Source organism: Bombina bombina, chromosome 3 (genome assembly GCF_027579735.1).
Source record: "Bombina bombina isolate aBomBom1 chromosome 3, aBomBom1.pri, whole genome shotgun sequence".
In the NCBI taxonomy this organism is placed as follows: Eukaryota; Metazoa; Chordata; class Amphibia; order Anura; family Bombinatoridae; genus Bombina; species Bombina bombina.
Genome location: NC_069501.1, coordinates 580,443,733 through 580,469,501, shown reverse-complemented (window position 1 = coordinate 580,469,501; position 25,769 = coordinate 580,443,733). Strand labels below are relative to the sequence as shown.

At 42.3% G+C, this 25,769-nt stretch overlaps 1 protein-coding gene across 1 annotated transcript in view; it reads right to left on the bottom strand.

The window, feature by feature from the left end:
- CDCA8 (cell division cycle associated 8) overlaps positions 1-25,769 on the bottom strand; it is a 121,756-nt gene that overhangs the window by 33,146 nt on the left and 62,841 nt on the right. The window contains exons 9-10 of the mRNA XM_053707149.1: positions 12,053-12,176; positions 10,850-10,936 (exon numbers count right to left, since the gene is read on the bottom strand). Of these exons, the coding sequence (XP_053563124.1) occupies positions 10,850-10,936; positions 12,053-12,176 (211 nt within the window). The remainder of the gene's footprint in view (positions 1-10,849; positions 10,937-12,052; positions 12,177-25,769) is intronic.

Below are 25,769 nucleotides of genomic sequence, written 5' to 3'. Positions count from 1 at the left end.
ATCTCTTGATTGATATTCCTGTTAGTAACTACCTTAGGTAAGAACCCAGGTTTAGTACGCAGAACTACCTTATCTGAGTGAAAAATCAGATAAGGAGAATCACAATGTAATGCTGATAACTCAGAGACTCTTCGAGCCGAGGAAATAGCCATTAAAAACAGAACTTTCCAAGATAACAATTTTATATCAATGGAATGAAGGGGTTCAAATGGAACCCCTTGTAAAACGTTAAGAACTAAGTTTAAACTCCATGGCGGAGCAACGGCTTTAAACACAGGCTTGATCCTAGCTAAAGCTTGACAAAAAGCCTGGACGTCTGGATTTTCTGACAGACGCCTGTGTAACAAGATGGACAGAGCTGAAATCTGTCCCTTTAATGAACTAGCCGATAAACCCTTTTCTAAACCTTCTTGTAGAAAAGACAATATCCTAGGGATCCTAACCTTACTCCAGGAGTAACGTTTGGATTCGCACCAGTATAGGTATTTGCGCCATATTTTATGGTAAATCTTTCTGGTAACAGGCTTCCTAGCCTGGATCAGGGTATCAATAACCGACTCAGAAAAACCACGCTTTGATAAAATCAAGCGTTCAATTTCCAAGCAGTCAGTTTCAGAGAAGTTAGATTTTGATGTTTGAATGGACCCTGTATCAGAAGGTCCTGTCTCAGAGGTAGAGACCAAGGTGGACAGGATGACATGTCCACTAGATCTGCATACCAAGTCCTGCGTGGCCATGCAGGCGCTATTAGAATCACAGATGCTCTCTCTTGTTTGATTTTCGCAATCAATCGAGGAAGCAGCGGGAAGGGTGGAAACACATAAGCCATCCCGAAGTTCCAAGGTGCTGTCAAAGCATCTATCAGAACCGCTCCCGGATCCCTGGATCTGGACCCGTAGTGAGGAAGTTTGGCGTTCTGGCGAGACGCCATGAGATCTATCTCTGGTTTGCCCCAACGTCGAAGTATTTGGGCAAAAATCTCCGGATGAAGTTCCCACTCTCCCGGATGAAAAGTCTGGCGACTCAAGAAATCCGCCTCCCAGTTCTCCACTCCCGGGATGTGGATTGCAGACAGGTGGCAAGAGTGAGACTCTGCCCAGCGAATTATCTTTGATACTTCCATCATTGCTAGGGAGCTTCTTGTCCCTCCCTGATGGTTGATGTAAGCTACAGTCGTGATATTGTCCGACTGAAACCTGATGAACCCCTGAGTTGTTAATTGGGGCCAAGCTAGAAGGGCATTGAGGACTGCCCTCAATTCCAGAATGTTTATTGGAAGGAGACTCTCCTCCTGATTCCATAATCCCTGAGTCTTCAGAGAATTCCAGACAGCGCCCCAACCTAGCAGGCTGGCGTCTGTTGTTACGATTGTCCAGTCTGGCCTGCTGAATGGCATCCCCCTGGACAGGTGTGGCCGATAAAGCCACCATAGAAGAGAATTTCTGGTCTCTTGATTCAGATTCAGGGTAGGGGACAAATCTGAGTAATCCCCATTCCACTGACTTAGCATGCACAATTGCAGCGGTCTGAGGTGTAGGCGTGCAAAAGGTACTATGTCCATTGCCGCTACCATTAAGCCAATCACCTCCATGCATTGAGCTACTGACGGGTGTTGAATGGAATGAAGGACACGGCATGCATCCTGAAGCCTTGTTAACCTGTCTTCTGTCAGGTAAATCTTCATTTCTACAGAATCTATAAGAGTCCCCAAGAATGGAACTCTTGTGAGAGGAAAAAGAGAACTTTTCTTTTCGTTCACTTTCCATCCATGCGACCTTAGAAATGCCAGAACTAACTCTGTATGAGACTTGGCAGTTTGAAAGCTTGAAGCTTGTATTAGAATGTCGTCTAGGTACGGAGCTACCGAAATCCCTCGCGGTCTTAGTACCGCCAGAAGGGCACCCAGAACCTTTGTGAAGATTCTTGGGGCCGTAGCCAATCCGAATGGAAGAGCTACAAACTGGTAGTGCCTGTCTAGGAAGGCAAACCGTAGATACCGTTGATGATCTTTGTGAATCGGTATGTGAAGGTAAGCATCTTTTAAATCCACTGTGGTCATGTACTGACCCTTTTGGATCATAGGTAAGATTGTCCGAATAGTTTCCATTTTGAACGATGGAACTCTTAGGAATTTGTTTAGAATCTTTAAATCTAAGATTGGCCTGAAAGTTCCCTCTTTTTTGGGAACCACAAACAGGTTTGAGTAGAACCCTTGTCCTTGTTCCGACCGCGGAACTGGATGGATCACTCCCATTAATAACAGATCTTGTACACAGCGTAGAAACGCTTCTTTCTTTATCTGGTTTGTTGACAACCTTGACAGATGAAATCTCCCTTTTGGGGGAGATAATTTGAAGTCTAGAAGGTATCCCTGAGATATGATCTCCAGCGCCCAGGGATCCTGAACATCTCTTGCCCAGGCCTGAGCGAAGAGAGAAAGTCTGCCCCCCACTAGATCCGGTCCCGGATCGGGGGCTCTCGGTTCATGCTGTCTTTGGGGCAGCAGCAGGTTTCCTGGCCTGTTTGCCCTTATTCCAGGACTGGTTAGGTTTCCAGCCTTGCCTGTAACGAGCAACAGCTCCTTCCTGTTTTGGTGCAGTGGAGGTTGACGCTGCTCCAGGTTTGAAATTCCGAAAGGGACGAAAATTAGACTGTCTAGCCTTAGCTTTGGCTTTGTCTTGAGGTAGGGCGTGGCCCTTACCTCCTGTAATGTCAGCGATAATTTCTTTCAACCCGGGCCCAAATAAAGACTGCCCCTTGAAAGGTATATTAAGTAATTTAGACTTAGAAGTAACATCAGCTGACCAGGATTTTAGCCACAGTGCTCTACGTGCCTGTATGGCGAATCCAGAGTTCTTAGCCGTAAGTTTGGTTAAATGTACTACGGCCTCCGAAATGAATGAATTGGCTAGTTTAAGGACTCTAAGCCTGTCCATAATGTCGTCTAGCGTAGATGAACTAAGGTTCTCTTCCAGAGACTCAATCCAAAATGCTGCCGCAGCCGTAATCGGCGCGATACATGCAAGGGGTTGCAATATAAAACCTTGTTGAACAAACATTTTCTTAAGGTAACCCTCTAATTTTTTATCCATTGGATCTGAAAAAGCACAGCTATCCTCCACCGGGATAGTGGTACGCTTAGCTAAAGTAGAAACTGCTCCCTCCACCTTAGGGACCGTTTGCCATAAGTCCCGAGTAGTGGCGTCTATTGGAAACATCTTTCTAAATATTGGAGGGGGTGAGAACGGCACACCGGGTCTATCCCACTCCTTAGTAACAATTTCAGTTAATCTCTTAGGTATAGGAAAAACGTCAGTACTCGCCGGTACCGCAAAGTATTTATCCAACCTACACATTTTCTCTGGTATTGCAATGGTGTTACAATCATTGAGAGCTGCTAAGACCTCCCCTAGTAATGCACGGAGGTTCTCCAATTTAAATTTAAAATTTGAAATATCTGAATCCAATCTGTTTGGATCAGAACCGTCACCCACAGAATGAAGCTCTCCGTCCTCATGCTCTGCAAGCTGTGACGCAGTATCAGACATGGCCCTAGTATTGTCAGCGCACTCTGTTCTCACCCCAGAGTGATCACGCTTGCCTCTTAGTTCTGGTAATTTAGACAAAACTTCAGTCATAACAGTAGCCATATCATGTAATGTTATCTGTAATGGCCGCCCAGATGTATTAGGCGCCATAATATCACGCACCTCCCGGGCGGGAGATGCAGGTACTGCCGCGTGAGGCGAGTTAGTCGGCATAACTCTCCCCTCGCAGTTTGGTGAAATTTGTTCACATTGTACAGATTGACTTTTATTTAAAGTAGCATCAATACAGTTAGTACATAAATTTCTATTGGGCTCCACCTTGGCATTGGAACAAATGACACAGATATCATTCTCTGAGTCAGACATGTTTAACACACTAGCAATAACTTGCAACCTGGTTATAATCTTTTTTAACAAAAACGTACTGTGCCTCAAAGAGGTACTTAAACGATTAAATGACAGTTGAGATAATGAACTGAAACAGTTATAGCATCAAGTTTAAAATAACACAACTTTTAGCAAAGGTTTGTTCCCATTAGTAAATAACTAAATTTGACATAAAAAGAGTAACGTTTTTATTCACAGTCAATAAAAATTCTCACAGCTCTGCTGAGAGAATGTACCTCCCTTCAAAGAAGTTTGAAGACCCCTGAGATCTGTCAGTGAACCGGATCATGCAGGAAATATAATAGTAGCTGACTGGAATTTTTTGATGCGTAGCAAAAGAGCGCCAAAAACGGCCCCTCCCTCTCACACACAGCAGTGAGGAGAAACGAAACTGTCACAATTTAAAGCATACAACTGCCAAGTGGAAAATAATGCCCAAACATTTATTTACTCAGTACCTCAGCAATGTAAACGATTCTACATTCCAGCAAAAACGTTTAACATGACAATATTTATTAAAAGGATTAGTGACCTTTAACAGAGTAGTTCCGGTGAAAAACCATTCCCAGAATACTGAAGTGTATACATACATGTCATTATAACGGTATAGCAGGATTTTTTCATCAATTCCATTCAGAAAATAAAAACTGCTACATACCTCAATGCAGATTCATCTGCCCGCTGTCCCCTGATCTGAAGCCTTTACCTCCCTCAGATGGCCGAGAACAGCTATATGATCTTAACTACTCCGGTTAAAATCATAGTAAAAAACTCTGGTAGATTCTTCTTCAAACTCTGCCAGAGAAGTAATAACACGCTCCGGTGCTATTGTAAAATAACAAACTTTTGATTGAAGTCATAAAAACTAAGTATAATCACCATAGTCCTCTCACACATCCTATCTAGTCGTTGGGTGCAAGAGAATGACTGGGACTGACGTAGAGGGGAGGAGCTATATCAGCTCTGCTGGGTGAATCCTCTTGCATTTCCTGTTGGGGAGGAGTTATATCCCAGAAGTAATGATGACCCGTGGACTGATCGCACATAACAGAAGAAATTAAGCGTTCAATTTCCAAGCAGTCAGCTTCAGAGAAGTTAGATTTTGATGTTTGAAGGGACCCTGTATCAGAAGGTCCTGTTTCAGAGGTAGAGACCAAGGCGGACAGGATGACATGTCCACCAGGTCTGCATACCAAGTCCTGCGTGGCCACGCAGGTGCTATTAGAATCACTGATGCTCTCTCTTGTTTGATTCTGGCTATCAATCGAGGAAGCAACGGGAAGGGTGGAAACACGTAAGCCATCCTGAAGTCCCAAGGTGCTGTCAGAGCATCTATCAGGACTGCTCCTGGATCCCTGGATCTGGACCCGTAACGAGGAAGCTTGGCGTTCTGTCGAGACGCCATGAGATCTATCTCTGGTTTGCCCCAACGTCGAAGTATTTGGGCAAAGACCTCCGGATGAAGTTCCCACTCCCCCGGATGAAAAGTCTGACGACTTAAGAAATCCGCCTCCCAGTTCTCCACTCCCGGGATGTGGATTGCTGACAGGTGGCAAGAGTGAGACTCTGCCCAGCGAATTATCTTTGATACTTCCATCATAGCTAGGGAGCTTCTTGTCCCTCCCTGATGGTTGATGTAAGCTACAGTCGTGATGTTGTCCGACTGAAACCTGATGAACCCCCGAGTTGTCAACTGGGGCCAAGCCAGGAGGGCATTGAGAACTGCTCTCAATTCCAGAATGTTTATTGGCAGGAGACTCTCCTCCTGACTCCATAGTCCCTGAGCCTTCAGGGAATTCCAGACGGCACCCCAACCTAGAAGGCTGGCGTCTGTTGTTACAATTGTCCAGTCTGGTCTGCTGAATGGCATCCCCCTGGACAGGTGTGGCCGAGAAAGCCACCATAGAAGAGAATTTCTGGTCTCTTGATCCAGATTCAGAGAAGGGGATAAGTCTGAGTAATCCCCATTCCACTGACCTAGCATGCACAGTTGCAGTGGTCTGAGGTGTAAGCGTGCAAAGGGTACTATGTCCATTGCCGCTACCATTAAGCCGATTACCTCCATACATTGAGCCACTGACGGGTGTTGAATGGAATGAAGAGTGCGGCAAGCACTTTGAAGTCTTGATAGCCTGTCCTCTGTCAGGTAAATCTTCATTTCTACAGAATCTATAAGAGTCCCCAGGAAGGGAACTCTTGTGAGTGGAACGAGTGAAATTTTCTTTTCGTTCACCTTCCATCCATGTGACCTTAGAAATGCCAGCACTAACTCTGTATGAGATTTGGCAGTTTGAAAGCTTGAAGCTTGTATCAGAATGTCGTCTAGGTATGGAGCTACCGAGATTCCCCGCGGTCTTAGTACCGCCAGAAGAGCACCCAGAACCTTTGTGAAGATTCTTGGCGCTGTAGCCAATCCGAATGGAAGAGCCACAAACTGGTAATGCCTGTCTAGGAAGGCAAACCTTAGGTACCGGTAATGATCTTTGTGAATCGGTATGTGCAGGTAAGCATCTTTTAAATCTACAGTGGTCATGTACTGACCCTCTTGGATCATAGGTAAAATTGTCCGAATAGTCTCCATCTTGAACGATGGAACTCTTAGGAATTTGTTTAGGATCTTTAAGTCCAGGATTGGTCTGAAAGTTCCCTCTTTTTTGGGAACCACAAACAGATTTGAGTAAAACCCCTGTCCCTGTTCCGATCGTGGAACTGGATGGATTACTCCCATTAACAAGAGCTCTTGTACGCAGCGTAGAAAAGCCTCTTTCTTTGTCTGGATTGTTGACAATCTTGACAGATGAAATCTCTCTCTTGGAGGAGAGTATTTGAAGTCCAGAAGGTATCCCTGAGATATTATCTCTAGCGCCCAGGGATCCTGAACATCTCTTGCCCAAGCCTGGGCGAAGAGAGAAAGTCTGCCCCCCACTAGATCCGATCCCGGATCGGGGGCCCTCAATTCATGCTGTTTTGGGGGCAGCAGCAGGTTTCCTAGTCTGCTTGCCCTTGTTCCAGGACTGGTTAGGTTTCCAGCCTTGTCTGTAGCGAGCAACAGCTCCTTCCTGTTTTGGTGCAGAGGAAGTTGATGCTGCTCCTGCTTTGAAATTACGAAAGGAACGAAAACTAGACTGTCTAGTCTTGGCTTTGGCCTGAGGCAGGGCATGGCCTTTACCTCCTGTAATGTCAGCGATAATCTCTTTCAACCCGGGCCCGAATAAGGTCTGCCCTTTGAAAGGTATATTAAGCAATTTAGACTTAGAAGTAACATCAGCTGACCAGGATTTTAGCCACAGCGCCCTGCGTGCCTGAATGGCGAATCCTGAATTCTTCGCCGTAAGTTTAGTAAGATGTACTACGGCCTCCGAAATGAATGAATTAGCTAGTTTAAGGACTCTAAGCCTGTCCGTAATGTCGTCCAGAGTAGCTGAACCAATGTTCTCTTCCAGAGACTCAATCCAGAATGCCGCTGCAGCCGTGATCGGCGCAATGCATGCAAGGGGTTGCAATATAAAACCTTGTTGAACAAACATTTTCTTAAGGTAACCCTCTAACTTTTTATCCATTGGATCTGAAAAAGCACAGCTATCCTCCACCGGGATAGTGGTACGCTTAGCTAAAGTAGAAACTGCTCCCTCCACCTTAGGGACCGTTTGCCATAAGTCCCTTGTGGTGGCGTCTATTGGAAACATTTTTCTAAATATCGGAGGGGGTGAGAACGGCACACCGGGTCTATCCCACTCCTTAGTAACAATTTCAGTAAGTCTCTTAGGTAAAGGAAAAACCTCAGTACTCGTCGGTACCGCAAAATATTTATCCAACCTACACATTTTCTCTGGTATTGCAACTGTGTTACAATCATTCAGAGCCGCTAACACCTCCCCTAGTAATACACGGAGGTTTTCCAGTTTAAATTTAAAATTTGAAATATCTGAATCCAGTCTGTTTGGATCAGAACCGTCACCCACAGAATGAAGTTCTCCGTCCTCATGTTCTGCCACCTGTGACGCAGTGTCTGACATGGCCCTAATATTATCAGCGCACTCTGTTCTCACCCCAGAGTGATCACGCTTACCTTTTAGTTCTGGTAATTTAGCCAAAACTTCAGTCATAACAGTAGCCATATCCTGTAATGTGATTTGTAATGGCCGCCCAGCTGTACTCGGCGCTACAATATCACGCACCTCCCTCTGAGCGGGAGATGTAGGTACTGACACGTGAGGCGAGTTAGTCGGCATAACTCTCCCCTCGTTGTTTGGTGAAATTTGTTCAATTTGTACAGATTGATTTTTATTTAAAGTAGCATCAATACAGTTAGTACATAAATTTCTATTGGGCTCCACTTTGGCATTGCAACAAATGACACAGGTATCATCTTCTGAATCAGACATGTTTAACACACTAGCAAATAAACTTGCAACTTGGAAATACAATTCAAATAGAATAATATTAAAACGTACTGTGCCTTTAAGAAGCACAGAAGATCTATGACAGTTAAAAATTAATAAATTGAAACAGTTATAGCCTCAATCCTTGTAAACAACACAACTTTAGCAAAGGTTTAATCCCATTAGCAAAGATAACAATTTCTGAAAGCAGGAAACAAATTACAGAATAAAAGTTTTTATTTCAGTCAAACTATAATTCTCACAGCTCTGCTGAGAGAAATTACCTCCCTCAAAATAAGTTTTGAAGACCCCTGAGCTCTGTAGAGATGAACCAGATCATGCAGGGAATACAATGAGTTGCTGACTGAAATATTTGATGCATAGTAAAAGCGCCCCTCCCCCACACACACAGCAGTGAGGGAGAACAGAAACTGACAGAAAAAACAGATTTAAGCAACTGCCAAGTGGAAAAATGGTGCCCAAACATTTATTCACTCAGTACCTCAGCAAATGAAAACGATTTTACATTCCAGCAAAAACGTTAAACATAATCTCTAGTTATTAAACAGCTTTATGTCTTTCTTACAGTGTAATTCTAGTGAAGTACCATTCTCCCAGAATACTGAAGTGTAAAGTATACATACATGACATATCGGTATGGCAGGATTTTCTCATCAATTCCATTGTCAGAAAATAAAAACTGCTACATACCTCTATGCAGATTCATCTGCCCACTGTCCCCTGATCTGAAGTTTACCTCACTCCTCAGATGGCCGAGAACAGCAATATGATCTTAACTACTCCGGCTAAAATCATAGCAAAACTCTGGTAGATTCTTCCTCAAACTCTGCCAGAGAGGTAATAACACACTCCGGTGCTATTTTAAAATAACAAACTTTTGATTGAAGATATAAAACTAAGTATAATCACCATAGTCCTCTCACACGACCTATCTAGTTGCTGGGTGCAAGAGAATGACTGGGAGTGACGTAGAGGGGAGGAGCTATATGCAGCTCTGCTGGGTGAATCCTCTTGCACTTCCTGTAGGGGAGCAGTTAATATCCCAGAAGTAATGATGACCCGTGGACTGATCACACTTAACAGAAGAAATTGGTATCGCTGAGGCTCGCTCCTGTTTGATGCGGCCGATCACCCAAGGAAGGAGAGCAAACGGAGGAAACATAAAAAAGCTTGAATTTCTATGGAACCGCTTACAAGTTCACCCAAAACACTCCCAGGATCCCTTAATCTCGCCCCGTATATGGGAAGCTTGGTATTGAGAAGAGAGGCCATGAGGTCTATCTCCTGAACACCACCTGGTAAAGAGATCATTCCCCGGGATGGAAAGTCTTTGTCTGCTCAGGAAATCTTCCTCCCAATTGTCCACCCCTGGGATATGAATGTTGATGGGAAGGTAAGACTCCTCCAGCGACTGTCTTTGCCTCCACCTGGTGGCCAGGTGTTGTATTCCCAACAGTAATGAATTTGTGGACTCTCCCTGCCATTGGAAAGAAACACTGCAATGATTTTCTCATTTTTAGCAGCAAAATAGGTAATGCATGTATATTGCAAGCAGCTAAAGTTTTTTTTGTTTGTTTTTTTAAATAGCCCATATATGTTACAGTACACTGTCCATTTAAGCATCAATATTTAGTCAATTAAGTTTTTTTTGTCCCTTACTCACATAGTGTTAAAAATGCCATATACTTTTAGAAGATACAAAACTAATTTCTGGTTTTGTATGAGCAAATACTGATGTTTCATGATTAAATGAATGGAGTGTGTCAGCAATAACTAAAAACGGTAGAACTCCCCACTTTTACATGAGGGCAAATCCAAGAATTTAAAAAAACACTAGGATTTACCATCACTAAAAATAAAGTGGACTTTCATTGATCACTTCGTAAAAAAAAAAAATGGTGCTAAACCCTGTGCAGCGGCTCCTCGCTAAACTCAGCACCTCCGGCCACCCACAACAGTCCTCTTCTCTCAATGAGGTGATGTTTATACCTCTAAACCAATAGCAATGCTAATAATCTGATCTGTATTGCTAGCACGGCTATTGCTTTACAAGGTGAGTTTAGTATCAACTCACCACTGAAAGTCCACTTTATTTTAAGTGATGGTTAATGTTAGCTTTTTTTAAACACTGAGATATACCATCACTTTAGAGGCATTTTTTCTGTGTCTGTGGCTAAGAAATTCTATACAATTTACTCCCTAAGGTAACAAAATGCTGTGATTTGCATGCCAATGACCACCCAACCCTAGAGATTCTGGACCATATACCCAAGGCTCTATCCTATAAACAAGAAAAAAAAAAAAAAAAAAAAACTAATTTTGGAGGTCAGTGTACAAATTATGCATGGATTTATTAATAGGACATAACATAAAAAAAATAATAAAAAATAAATAAAACACAGAACACAAGCTTGGGCTATCCTGATAAGAAACAGATCATAATATTTGTAAAGCCTTCACGTGCACAAAGGCAGGCAACTACATTTGAGCAAGTATTTGTAAGACACTTACCGAGAGCAGCTTGATATTTTCAGAGGACTGTTGATCAAGGCTGCGGAGATCCATATTATCTACATCTTCAGCAGTTAAACGTATATTCTGAGTATTTAAGAAATAAGCAAAGTTTAATTGGTTACTAAAGCCAAAAATTCACAAAAATGTTACAGAAAGACAAAAAAACATTTTGCTGAGTTTCTGAAACTATTTCACCTGTGTGACTGATGGATGGACATCTCTACCAACTGCCTTTTAACAGGAACTATCCACACAAGGCAATTAATCTACAATATGGTTTGTTTAAGTAGAAGTGTATCCTATCTCAAACTAAAATGTCTTAAAGGGACATGAAACCCACTTTTTTTCTTCTTTCATGATTTAGAAAGAACATGCAATTTTAAACAACTTTCAAATTAACTTAGATTATCTAATTTGCTTAACTGCCTTGATATCCTTTGTTAAAAAAAAACCCATATCTAAATAGGGTCAAGTATTTGCCGATTGGTGGCTGCATATAGATGGCTTGTGTGATTGGCTCACCCATGTGCATTGATATTTATTCAACAAAGGATATCTTAAGAATGAAGCAAATTAAATAGAAGTAAATTGGAATGTTTCAAATTGTTATGTTCTACCTAAATTATGAAATAAATAATTTGGGTTTCATGTCCCTTTAAACTTTATTATACATAATGAAAAAACCATTAGGGAAACTAAAAGGCAAAAAAGCTCAAAACAATCTCTGCATCCCACACAATTAGTTTTTTTCAACCTTCCATTAAAATTAAGACCTCCTGGTAAGGTGCAACAGGGAAATTGTTTTTGGAGCACTTGCATACAATGTGTTGGGGAAAGAAAGAAAATGGGAAAGGAAATGGAAAAAGAAATGAAAGGAAGAGAGCAAATACATTATTTCCTCTTTAAGATAGAGAGCAAATATTTAGAGAAAGACGACAAACACCGTGTAGTTACAAAATGAATTTTTTTCAAGCTATATAGATCATAACAGCCAAGTTTAATGATTTTAATAAAATGATATTTGCAGCAATTTTTTTTTTTTTTAATTTTTGGAAATTTGCAATGTACCGTCGATTAAACATTAAAAAAAAATAAAATAAAAAAAATATTTCAATTATTAGGTACTAGAAGCATACTATGTCCCTTTAAAAAAGAAGTTTACTTATATAAAATAGGATGTCAGCAGCTACTGTAGCCTACCTTTCCATCGCCAACAGGCACATTTATGAACAACTCGTCCATACCAGCAAGAGGGCTTCCATTGGCTGAGAAAGTGTAAACTGGTTCTCGGGTGCCTGGTGTACGAAGTGCTGTTTTAAAAATTCTGAAATATGAAGATTATACATTTAAATAAATTATATTAGAAACAACTCTTGGATGTTCAATACCACATTCTACTATTCCATAAGACAATGCATCATATAGTAGGGGAAATCATGTGGTATACCCCTATTGCATAATATAAATGCAAATATATGTATTTGTGATTTTCTGATGTCATACCAAGAAGCCAAGTCCAGCAAGGAAGTTATTTTACAAACTCCCCACTGCAGTATAGCCTTTGTTAGCTTTGTGAACTTATGTATAAATATTGAAAACAAATTATGCTTACCAGATAATTTCCTTTCCTTCTGTATGAAGAGTCTCCACGGCTTCATTCCTTACTTGTGGGAATACAGAACCTGGCCACCAGGAGGCAAAGACAACCCAGCCAAAGGCTTAAAGGGACAGTCAACACTGCCCACAACATTAATCTATGTTTCAAAACTAAATAAAAGGATAAAGCTGCAAGGTGCCCCCTTTCTCTTACTTACCACCTTCACTGTTGAATCGTCTTTCGCATCTTCCAAATTGTTGTCCTAATATGTCTTCCTAGCTCTCCCCACCGTGACGTCTTCGCCTTCTTTCTCAAACTAGCAGCCAATGAGAGCCCATTCCCCGGACTGAAATCCAAGCGCGTTCACGGCCGTTAGCGCATGCGCAATATACTAGGAACTGTAAAAGCGGAACCAAAATAATAGAAGTTGTTTCCGTTACGCTGATATTACTTGTTGTTGCGGATAGGGTATTTACCTAGAAAAACGTAATCAAGTACCATAAGTAAGATAATCGGAACGGAAACACTTTGGGTTATTATGGTTCCGCTTTTAAGGTTCCTATTGTATCGCGCATGCGCTAACGCCCGTGAACGCGCTGGTATTGAAGTTAGTGAAATGGGACAGAACTGCCGGCTAGTTTGAAGAAGACTAGCTGTACGTCACAGTGGGGGGAGTTAAGCAGCCATATTAGGAGACAAATTTTGACGATATCGATGAGGATTGAACAGTGAAGGCAGTAAGTAAGAGAAAGGGGGAACGTTGAAGCTTGCTCTTTAGACTTAGTTTAGAAACATAGATTAATGTTGTGGGCAGTGTTGAATGTCCCTTTCATTTAACATGACTGTATATTGAATATAAAAAAACGAAATTACGCCTGCACTATACCCCTCCTGCCTTGCCTCTTTCCTAATCAGCGTCGCTAACCTCTCTAATAACCGGTAAATATGGCAGCCGAACTCCCCCCACCGTTATGTAGCTGCCTTCTTCTTCAACTAATAAGCAAATCAGAATCCAGTCCTCGGACAGAAATTGCACGCGCTCATATGCCAGTCATTCTGCCAAGGGAACAAGGAACAGTAGGAGAAATATCAGGGTATACAGGGAGTGCAGAATTATTAGGCAAATGAGTATTTTGACCACATCATCCTCTTTATGCATGTTGTCTTACTCCAAGCTGTATAGGCTCGAAAGCCTACTACCAATTAAGCATATTAGGTGATGTGCATCTCTGTAATGAGAAGGGGTGTGGTCTAATGACATCAACACCCTATATCAGGTGTGCATAATTATTAGGCAACTTCCTTTCCTTTGGCAAAATGGGTCAAAAGAAGGACTTGACAGGCTCAGAAAAGTCAAAAATAGTGAGATATCTTGCAGAGGGATGCAGCACTCTTAAAATTGCAAAGCTTCTGAAGCGTGATCATCGAACAATCAAGCGTTTCATTCAAAATAGTAAACAGGGTCGCAAGAAGCATGTGGAAAAACCAAGGCGCAAAATAACTGCCCATGAACTGAGAAAAGTCAAGCGTGCAGCTGCCAAGATGCCACTTGCCACCAGTTTGGCCATATTTCAGAGCTGCAACATCACTGGAGTGCCCAAAAGCACAAGGTGTGCAATACTCAGAGACATGGCCAAGGTAAGAAAGGCTGAAAGACGACCACCACTGAACAAGACACACAAGCTGAAACGTCAAGACTGGGCCAAGAAATATCTCAAGACTGATTTTTCTAAGGTTTTATGGACTGATGAAATGAGAGTGAGTCTTGATGGGCCAGATGGATGGGCCCGTGGCTGGATTGGTAAAGGGCAGAGAGCTCCAGACCGACTCAGACGCCAGCAAGGTGGAGGTGGAGTACTGGTTTGGGCTGGTATCATCAAAGATGAGCTTGTGGGGCCTTTTCGGGTGGAGGATGGAGTCAAGCTCAACTCCCAGTCCTACTGCCAGTTTCTGGAAGACACCTTCTTCAAGCAGTGGTACAGGAAGAAGTCTACATCCTTCAAGAAAAACATGATTTTCATGCAGGACAATGCTCCATCACACGCATCCAAGTACTCCACAGCGTGGCTGGCAAGAAAGGGTATAAAAGAAGAAAATCTAATGACATGGCCTCCTTGTTCACCTGCTCTGAACCCTATTGAGAACCTGTGGTCCATCATCAAATGTGAGATTTACAAGGAGGGAAAACAGTACACCTCTCTGAACAGTGTCTGGGAGGCTGTGGTTGCTGCTGCACGCAATGTTGATGGTGAACAGATCAAAACACTGACAGAATCCATGGATGGCAGGCTTTTGAGTGTCCTTGCAAAGAAAGGTGGCTATATTGGTCACTGATTTGTTTTTGTTTTGAATGTCAGAAATGTATATTTATGAATGTTGAGATGTTATATTGGTTTCACTGGTAAAAATAAATAATTGAAATGGGTATATATTTGTTTTTTGTTAAGTTGCCTAATAATTATGCACAGTAATAGTCACCTGCACACACAGATATCCCCCTAAAATAGCTATAACTAAAAACAAACTAAAAACTACTTCCAAAACTATTCAGCTTTGATATTAATGAGTTTTTTGGGTTCATTGAGAACATGGTTGTTCAATAATAAAATTAATCCTCAAAAATACAACTTGCCTAATAATTCTGCACTCCCTGTAAATGGTGCCAGAACAACAAAACTAAATTTAGGTCTGCCCTTCGGAGAATACGGGCGGGGGCCGTGGACTCTCCTCATACAGAAGGAAATTATCTGATAAGCATAATTTATGTTTTCCTTGTTAATAGGAGGAGAGTCCACAGCTTAATTCCTTACTTGTGGGAAACATATACCCAAGCTCCAGAGGACACTGAATGAACGGGGGGCACCACAGCCTGCAAAACCCTTTCTCCCAAAAGCTGCTTCAGCCGAAACAAAAACGGAGGACCAGGTAGCCGCCCTACAAATCTGATCCATAGAGGCCTCATTTTTGAATGCCCAAGAGGAAGCCACTGCTCTAGTGGAATGATCCTTATGTCCCGCTGTCTCATAAGCTAAGCGAATAATGCTCCTCAACGAAGTTGACAAGGCCTTATGCCCCCTACGCTTCCCAGAATAGACAACAAAGAATAAATGTCTAAACTCCTTTGTAGCCTGAAGATAGAACTTCAAGGCCCGAACCAAAACTAAATTATGAAGTAACCGTTCCTTCGAAGAAGGATTAGGACACAAGGAAGGAACCACAATCTCCCGATTGATGTTGCGATCGGAAAAGGTCTTAGGAAGAAAACCTAACCCAGTACGAATAACAGCCTTATCAGCATGAAATACTAGGTAAGGAGGCTCACATTGCAAGGCAGCCATTTCAGAGACTCTGCGTGCCGAAGCAATAGCCAGTAGAAAAAGGAAATTTATGCTTACCTGATAAATGTTTTTCTTTTACAATATGACGAGTCCACGGATTTTATCCTTACGTATGGGATAACGCCTCCTGTTTAGCAGGAAGTGGCAAAGAGCACCACAGCAGAGCTGTATATATAGCTCCTCCCTTCCCTCCCACTCCAGTCATTCGACCGAAGTTAGGAAGAGAAAGGAAAAGCCAAAAGGTGCAGAGGTGACTGAAGTTTAACAAAATTAATTACCCGTCTTAGAAATGACAGGGTGTGCCGTAGACTCGTCATATCGTAAAAGAAATTAATTTATCAGGTAAGCATAAATTTCCTTTTCTTTTACAAGATATGACGAGTCCACGGATTACATCCTTACTTATGGGATACAATACAAAAGCTATAGGACACGGATGAAAGGGAGGGACAAGACAGGAACCTAAACGGAATGCGCCACTGCTTGAAGAACCTTTCTCCCAAAACCAGCATCAGCAGAAGCAAAAGTATCAAATTTGGAAAATTTGGAAAAAGTGTGGAGAGACGACCAAGTTGCATCCTTGCAAATCTGTTCAACAGAAGCATCATTTTAAATGCCCATGAGGAAGCCACAGCCCTAGTAGAATGAGCCGTAATTCTTTCAGGAGGCTGTTGACCAGCAGTCTCATATGCCAGACAGATGATACTCTTCAGCCAAAAAGAAAGAGAGGTAGCTGTAGCTTTCTGGCCCCTAAGCTTTCTAGAAAAAACAACAAATAATGAAGATGATTGACAAAATTCTCTAGTCGCCTGCAAGTAAAACTTCAGGGCATGAACCACGTCCAAGTTATGCAACAGACGCTCCTTCTTTGAAGAAGGGTTAGGACATAATGAAGGAACAACGATTTCCTGATTAATATTCTTATTTGAAACAACCTTAGGAAGGAAACCAAGTTTGGTACGTAAAACCACCTTATCAGAATGGAAGATAAGGCGAGTCACATTGCAACGCTGAACGCTCAGAAACCCTACGAGCAGAAGAAATAGCAACCAAAAAACATAATTTATGTAAAAATTTACCTGATAAATTCATTTCTTTCATATTGGCAAGAGTCCATGAGCTAGTGACGTATGGGATATACATTCCTACCAGGAGGGGCAAAGTTTCACAAACCTCAAAATGCCTATAAATACACCCCCCACCACACCCACAATTCAGTTTAATGAATAGCCAAGAAGTGGGGTGATAAGAAAGGAGCGAAAGCATCAACAAGGAATTGGAATAATTGTGCTGTGTACAAAAAAAATCATAACCACCACAAAAAGGGTGGGCCTCATGGACTCTTTCCAATATGAAAGAAATTAATTTATCAGGTAAGTTCTTACATCAATTATGTTTTCTTTCATGTAATTGGCAAGAGTCCATGAGCTAGTGACGTATGGGATAGCAAATACCCAAGATGTGGAACTTCCACGCAAGAGTCACTAGAGAGGGAGGGATAAAAATAAAGACAGCCAATTCCGCTGAAAAATAAATCCACAACCCAAATCAAAAGTTTTAAGCTTTATAATGAAAAAAACTGAAATTATAAGCAGAAGGATCAAACTGAAACAGCTGTCTGAAGAACTTTTCTACCAAAAACTGCTTCTGAAGAAGAGAAAACATCAAAATGGTAGAATTTAGTAAAAGTATGCAAAGAAGACCAAGTTGCTGCTTAGCAAATCTGATCAACAAAAGCTTCATTCTTAAAAGCCCAGGAAGTAGAAACTGACCTAGTAGAATGAGCCGTAATCCTCTGAGACGAGGATTTACCCGACTCCAAATAAGCATGATGAATCAAAAGCTTTAACCAAGATGCCAAAGAAATGGCAGTAGCCTTCTGACCTTTCCTAGAACCAGAAAAGATAACAAATAGACTAGAAGTCTTCCTGAAATGTTTAGTAGCTTCAACATAATATTTCAAAGCTCTTACCACATGCAAAGAATGTAAAGATCTCTCCAGAGAATTCTTAGGATTAGGACACAACGAAGGGACAACAATTTCTCTACTAATGTTAGAATTCACAACTTTAGGTAAAAATTTAAAGAAGTCCGCAAAACCGCCTTATCCTGATGAAAAAACAGAAAAGGAGATTCACAAGAAAGAGCAGATAACTCAGAAACTCTTCTAGCAGAAGAGATGGCCAAAAGGAACAATACTTTCCAAGAAAGTAATTCAATGTCCAGGGAATGCATAGGCTCAAAACGGAGGAGCCTGTAAAGCCCTCAAAACCAAATTAAGGCTCCAAGGAGGAGAGATCGACTTAATAACAGGCTTGATACGAACCAAAACCTGTACAAAACAATGAATATCAGGAAGATTAGCAATTTTTCTGTGAAACAGAACAGAAAACATAATTTATGCTTACCTGATAAATTCCTTTCTTCTGTAGTGTGATCAGTCCACGGGTCATCATTACTTCTGGGATATTACTCCTCCCCAACAGGAAGTGCAAGAGGATTCACCCAGCAGAGCTGCATATAGCTCCTCCCCTCTACGTCACTCCCAGTCATTCGACCAAGGACCAACGAGAAAGGAAAAGCCAAGGGTGAAGTGGTGACTGGAGTATAAATTAAAAAATATTTACCTGCCTTAAAAACAGGGCGGGCCGTGGACTGATCACACTACAGAAGAAAGGAATTTATCAGGTAAGCATAAATTATGTTTTCTTCTGTTAAGTGTGATCAGTCCACGGGTCATCATTACTTCTGGGATACCAATACCAAAGCAAAAGTACACGGATGACGGGAGGGATAGGCAGGCTCTTTATACAGAAGGAACCACTGCCTGAAGAACCTTTCTCCCAAAAATAGCCTCCGATGAAGCAAAAGTGTCAAATTTGTAAAATTTGGAAAAAGTATGAAGCGAAGACCAAGTTGCAGCCTTGCAAATCTGTTCAACAGAGGCCTCATTCTTGAAGGCCCAAGTGGAAGCCACAGCTCTAGTAGAATGAGCTGTAATTCTTTCAGGAGGCTGCTGTCCAGCAGTCTCATAAGCCAAACGAATTATGCTACGAAGCCAAAAAGAAAGAGAGGTAGCGGAAGCTTTTTGACCTCTCCTCTGCCCAGAGTAAATGACAAACAGAGAAGACGTTTGTCGAAATTCCTTAGTTGCCTGTAAGTAAAATTTTAGAGCACGGACTACATCCAGGTTGTGGAGTAGACGTTCCTTCTTTGAAGAAGGATTTGGGCATAAAGAAGGAACAACAATCTCTTGATTGATATTCCTGTTAGTAACTACCTTAGGTAAGAACCCAGGTTTAGTACGCAGGACTACCTTATCCGAATGAAAAATCAAATAAGGAGAATCACAATGTAAGGCTGATAATTCAGAGACTCTTCGAGCCGAGGAAATAGCCATTAAAAATAGAACTTTCCAAGATAACAACTTTATATCAATGGAATGAAGGGGTTCAAACGGAACGCCCTGTAAAACATTAAGAACAAGGTTTAAACTCCATGGTGGAGCAACAGTTTTAAACACAGGCTTAATCCTGGCCAAAGCCTGACAAAAAGCCTGGACGTCAGGAACTTCTGACAGACGTTTGTGTAACAGAATGGACAGAGCTGAGATCTGTCCCTTTAATGAACTAGCAGATAAACCCTTTTCTAAACCTTCTTGTAGAAAAGACAATATCCTAGGAATCCTAACCTTACTCCAAGAGTAACCTTTGGATTCACACCAATATAGGTATTTACGCCATATCTTATGGTAAATCTTTCTGGTAACAGGTTTCCTAGCCTGTATTAAGGTATCAATAACTGACTCAGAAAACCCACGTCTTGATAAAATCAAGCGTTCAATTTCCAAGCAGTCAGCTTCAGAGAAGTTAGATTTTGATGTTTGAAGGGACCCTGTATCAGAAGGTCCTGTTTCAGAGGTAGAGACCAAGGTGGACAGGATGACATGTCCACCAGGTCTGCATACCAAGTCCTGCGTGGCCACGCAGGTGCTATTAGAATCACTGATGCTCTCTCTTGTTTGATTCTGGCAATCAATCGAGGAAGCAACGGGAAGGGTGGAAACACGTAAGCCATCCTGAAGTCCCAAGGTGCTGTCAGAGCATCTATCAGGACTGCTCCTGGATCCCTGGATCTGGACCCGTAACGAGGAAGCTTGGCGTTCTGTCGAGACGCCATGAGATCTATCTCTGGTTTGCCCCAACGTCGAAGTATTTGGGCAAAGACCTCCGGATGAAGTTCCCACTCCCCCGGATGAAAAGTCTGACGACTTAAGAAATCCGCCTCCCAGTTCTCCACTCCCGGGATGTGGATTGCTGACAGGTGGCAAGAGTGAGACTCTGCCCAGCGAATTATCTTTGATACTTCCATCATAGCTAGGGAGCTTCTTGTCCCTCCCTGATGGTTGATGTAAGCTACAGTCGTGATGTTGTCCGACTGAAACCTGATGAACCCCCGAGTTGACAACTGGGGCCAAGCCAGGAGGGCATTGAGAACTGCTCTCAATTCCAGAATGTTTATTGGCAGGAGACTCTCCTCCTGACTCCATTGTCCCTGAGCCTTCAGAGAATTCCAGACGGCACCCCAACCTAGAAGGCTGGCGTCTGTTGTTACAATTGTCCAGTCTGGTCTGCTGAATGGCATCCCCCTGGACAGGTGTGGCCGAGAAAGCCACCATAGAAGAGAATTTCTGGTCTCTTGATCCAGATTCAGAGAAGGGGATAAGTCTGAGTAATCCCCATTCCACTGACTTAGCATGCACAGTTGCAGTGGTCTGAGGTGTAAGCGTGCAAAGGGTACTATGTCCATTGCCGCTACCATTAAGCCGATTACCTCCATGCATTGAGCCACTGACGGGTGTTGAATGGAATGAAGGGTGCGGCAAGCACTTTGAAGTCTTGTTAGCCTGTCCTCTGTCAGGTAAATCCTCATTTCTACAAAATCTATAAGAGTCCCCAGGAAAGGAACTCTTGTGAGTGGAACGAGTGAACTTTTCTTTTCGTTCACCTTCCATCCATGTGACCTTAGAAATGCCAGCACTAACTCTGTATGAGACTTGGCAGTTTGAAAGCTTGAAGCTTGTATCAGAATGTCGTCTAGGTATGGAGCTACCGAGATTCCCCGCGGTCTTAGTACCGCCAGAAGGGCACCCAGAACCTTTGTGAAGATTCTTGGAGCTGTAGCCAATCCGAATGGAAGAGCCACAAACTGGTAATGCCTGTCTAGGAAGGCAAACCTTAGGTACCGATAATGATCTTTGTGAATCGGTATGTGAAGGTAAGCATCTTTTAAATCTACAGTGGTCATGTACTGACCCTCTTGGATCATAGGTAAAATTGTCCGAATAGTCTCCATCTTGAACGATGGAACTCTTAGGAATTTGTTTAGGATCTTTAAGTCCAGGATTGGTCTGAAAGTTGCCTCTTTTTTGGGAACCACAAACAGATTTGAGTAAAACCCCTGTCCCTGTTCCGATCGTGGAACTGGATGGATTACTCCCATTAACAAGAGCTCTTGTACGCAGCGTAGAAACGCCTCTTTCTTTGTCTGGATTGTTGACAACCTTGACAGATGAAATCTCTCTCTTGGAGGAGAGTATTTGAAGTCCAGAAGGTATCCCTGAGATATTATCTCTAGCGCCCAGGGATCCTGAACATCTCTTGCCCAAGCCTGGGCGAAGAGAGAAAGTCTGCCCCCCACTAGATCCGATCCCGGATCGGGGGCCCTCAATTCATGCTGTTTTAGGGGCAGCAGCAGGTTTCCTAGTCTGCTTGCCCTTGTTCCAGGACTGGTTAGGTTTCCAGCCTTGTCTGTAGCGAGCAACAGCTCCTTCCTGTTTTGGTGCAGAGGAAGTTGATGCTGCTCCTGCTTTGAAATTACGAAAGGAACGAAAATTAGACTGTCTAGTCTTGGCTTTGTCCTGAGGCAGGGCATGGCCTTTACCTCCTGTAATGTCAGCGATAATCTCTTTCAACCCGTGCCCGAATAAGGTCTGCCCTTTGAAAGGTATATTAAGCAATTTAGACTTAGAAGTAACATCAGCTGACCAGGATTTTAGCCACAGCGCCCTGCGTGCCTGAATGGCGAATCCTGAATTCTTCGCCGTAAGTTTAGTAAGATGTACTACGGCCTCCGAAATGAATGAATTAGCTAGTTTAAGGACTCTAAGCCTGTCCGTAATGTCGTCCAGAGTAGCTGAACCAATGTTCTCTTCCAGAGACTCAATCCAGAATGCCGCTGCAGCCGTGATCGGCGCAATGCATGCAAGGGGTTGCAATATAAAACCTTGTTGAACAAACATTTTCTTAAGGTAACCCTCTAACTTTTTATCCATTGGATCTGAAAAAGCACAGCTATCCTCCACCGGGATAGTGGTACGCTTAGCTAAGGTAGAAACTGCTCCCTCCACCTTAGGGACCGTTTGCCATAAGTCCCTTGTGGTGGCGTCTATTGGAAACATTTTTCTAAATATCGGAGGGGGTGAGAACGGCACACCGGGTCTATCCCACTCCTTAGTAACAATTTCAGTAAGTCTCTTAGGTATAGGAAAAACCTCAGTACTCGTCGGTACCGCAAAATATTTATCCAACCTACACATTTTCTCTGGTATTGCAACTGTGTTACAATCATTCAGAGCCGCTAACACCTCCCCTAGTAATACACGGAGGTTTTCCAGTTTAAATTTAAAATTTGAAATATCTGAATCCAGTCTGTTTGGATCAGAACCGTCACCCACAGAATGAAGTTCTCCGTCCTCATGTTCTGCCACCTGTGACGCAGTGTCTGACATGGCCCTAATATTATCAGCGCACTCTGTTCTCACCCCAGAGTGATCACGCTTACCTCTTAGTTCTGGTAATTTAGCCAAAACCTCAGTCATAACAGTAGCCATATCCTGTAATGTGATTTGTAATGGCCGCCCAGATGTACTCGGCGCTACAATATCACGCACCTCCCTCTGAGCGGGAGATGTAGGTACTGACACGTGAGGCGAGTTAGTCGGCATAACTCTCCCCTCGTTGTTTGGTGAAATTTGTTCAATTTGTACAGATTGACTTTTATTTAAAGTAGCATCAATACAGTTAGTACATAAATTTCTATTGGGCTCCACTTTGGCATTGCAACAAATGAAACAGGTATCATCCTCTGAATCAGACATGTTTAACACACTAGCAAATAAACTTGCAACTTGGAAATACAATTCAATTAGAATAATATTAAAACGTACTGTGCCTTTAAGAAGCACAGAAGATTTATGACAGTTGAAAATTAATAAATTGAAACAGTTATAGCCTCAATCCTTGTAAACAACACAACTTTAGCAAAGGTTTAATCCCATTAGCAAAGATAACAAATTCTGAAAACAGAATAAACGTTTTTTATCTCAGTCAAACTATAATTCTCACAGCTCTGCTGAGAGAAATTACCTCCCTCAAAATAAGTTTTGAAGACCCCTGAGCTCTGTAGAGATGAACCGGATCATGCAGGGAATACAATGAGTTGCTGACTGAAATATTTGATGCGTAGTAAAAGCGCCAAAAAACGGCCCCTCCCACTCACACACAGCAGTGAGGGAGAACAGAAACTGTCAGAAAACAGATTAAGCAACTGCCAAGTGGAAAAATAGTGCCCAAACATTTATTCACTCAGTACCTCAGCAAATGAAAACGATTTTACATTCCAGCAAAAACGTTAAACATAATCTCTAGTTATAAAACAGCTTTATGTATTTCATACAGTGAAATTCTAGTGAAGTACCATTCCCCAGAATACTGAAGTGTAAAGTATACATACATGACATATCGGTATGGCAGGATTTTCTCATCAATTCCATTGTCAGAAAATAAAAACTGCTACATACCTCTATGCAGATTCATCTGCCCGCTGTCCCCTGATCTGAAGTTTACCTCTCCTCAGATGGCCGAGAAACAGCAATATGATCTTAACTACTCCGGCTAAAATCATAACAAAAACTCTGGTAGATTCTTCTTCAAACTCTGCCAGAGAGATAATAACACACTCCGGTGCTATTTTAAAATAACAAACTTTTGATTGAAGATATAAAACTAAGTATAATCACCATAGTCCTCTCACACATCCTATCTAGTCGTTGGGTGCAAGAGAATGACTGGGAGTGACGTAGAGGGGAGGAGCTATATGCAGCTCTGCTGGGTGAATCCTCTTGCACTTCCTGTTGGGGAGGAGTAATATCCCAGAAGTAATGATGACCCGTGGACTGATCACACTTAACAGAAGAAAGTAGAGATTAGTCCTTTCAAGGAACTTGCAGACAAACCCTTATCCAAACCATCCTGAAGAAACTCTAAAATTCTAGGAATTCTAAAAGAATGCCAGGAGAATTTATTAGAAGAACACCATGAAATGTAAGTCTTCCAAAGTCAGTAATAAATCTTTCTAGACACAGATTTACGAGCCTGCAACATAGTATTAATCCCTGAGTCAGTGCTTAGTCATAGAGGTTTCTCTAAGTGTTTAATCTCCATACCTTCAAATTTAATGATTTGAGATCCTGATGGAAAATTGGGCCTTGAGATAGAAGGTCTGGCCTTAACAGAAGTGGCCAAGGTTGGCTACTGGACATCCGAACAAGATCCGCATACCAAAACCTGTGTGGCCATGCTGGAGCCACCAGCAGTACAAATGAACGCTCCATTATGATTTTGGAAATCACTCTTGGAAGAGGCGGAAAGATATAAGCAGGTTGATAACTCCAAGGAAGTGACAACGCATCCACTGCTTCAGCCTGAGGATCCCTGGACAGATACCTGGTAAGTTTCTTGTTTAGATGAGAAGCCATCAGATCTATTTATGGAAGCCCCCACATCTGAACAATCTGAAAAAACATCTGGATGAAGAGAACACTCTCCCGGATGTAAAGTCTGGCGGCTGAGATAATCCGCTTCCCAAATGTCTATACCTGGGATATGGACCGCAGAAATTAGACAGGAGCTGGATTCCGCCCATGCAAGTATCCGAGATACTTCTTTCATAGCTTGAGGACTGTGAGTCCCACCTTGATGATTGACATACACCACGGTTGTGACATTGTCTGTCTGAAAACAAATAAACGGTTCTCTCTTCAGAAGAGGCCAAACCTGAAGTGCTCTGAGAATCGCACGGAGTTCCAAAATATTGATTGGTAATCTCGCCTCTTGAGATTTTCAAACCCCCTGCGCTGTCAGAGATCCCCAGAAAGCTCCCCAACCTGAAAGACTCGCATCTGTTGTGATCACAGTCCAGGTTGGAAGAACGAGAGGCCCCTTGAACTAAACGATGGTGATCTAATTACCAAGTGAGAGATAGTCGAACATTAGGATTGAAGGATATTAATTGTGATATCTTTGTATAATACCTGCACCATTGGCTCAGCATACAAAGCTGAAGAGGTCTCATGTGAAAACGAGCAAAGGGGATCGCGTCCGATGCTGCAGTAATGAGACCTAAAACCTCCATGCACATAGCTACTGAAGGGAATGATTGAAACTGAAGGTTCCGACAAGCTGAAACCAATTTCAGACGTCTTGTCTGTTAGAGACAAAGTCATGGATACTGAATCTATTTGGAATCCTAAAAAAGTTACCTTTGTCTGAGGAATCAAGAAACTTTTTGGTAAATTGATCCTCCAACCATGTCTTTGAAGAAACAACACTAGTTGATTCGTGTGAGATTCTGCAGAATGTAAAGACTGAGCAAGTACCAAGATATCGTCCAAATAAGGAAACACTGCAATACCCTGCTCTCTGATTACAGAGAGTAGGGCACCGAGAACCTTTGAAAAGATTCTTGGAGCTGTTGCTAGGCCAAATGGAAGAGCAACAAATTGGTAATGCTTGTCTAGAAAAGAGAATCTCAGGAACTGATAATGTTCTGGATGAATCTGAAAATGAAGGTAGGCATCCTGCAAGTCTATCGTAGACATATAATGTCCTTGCTGAACAAAAGGCAGAATAGTCCTTATAGT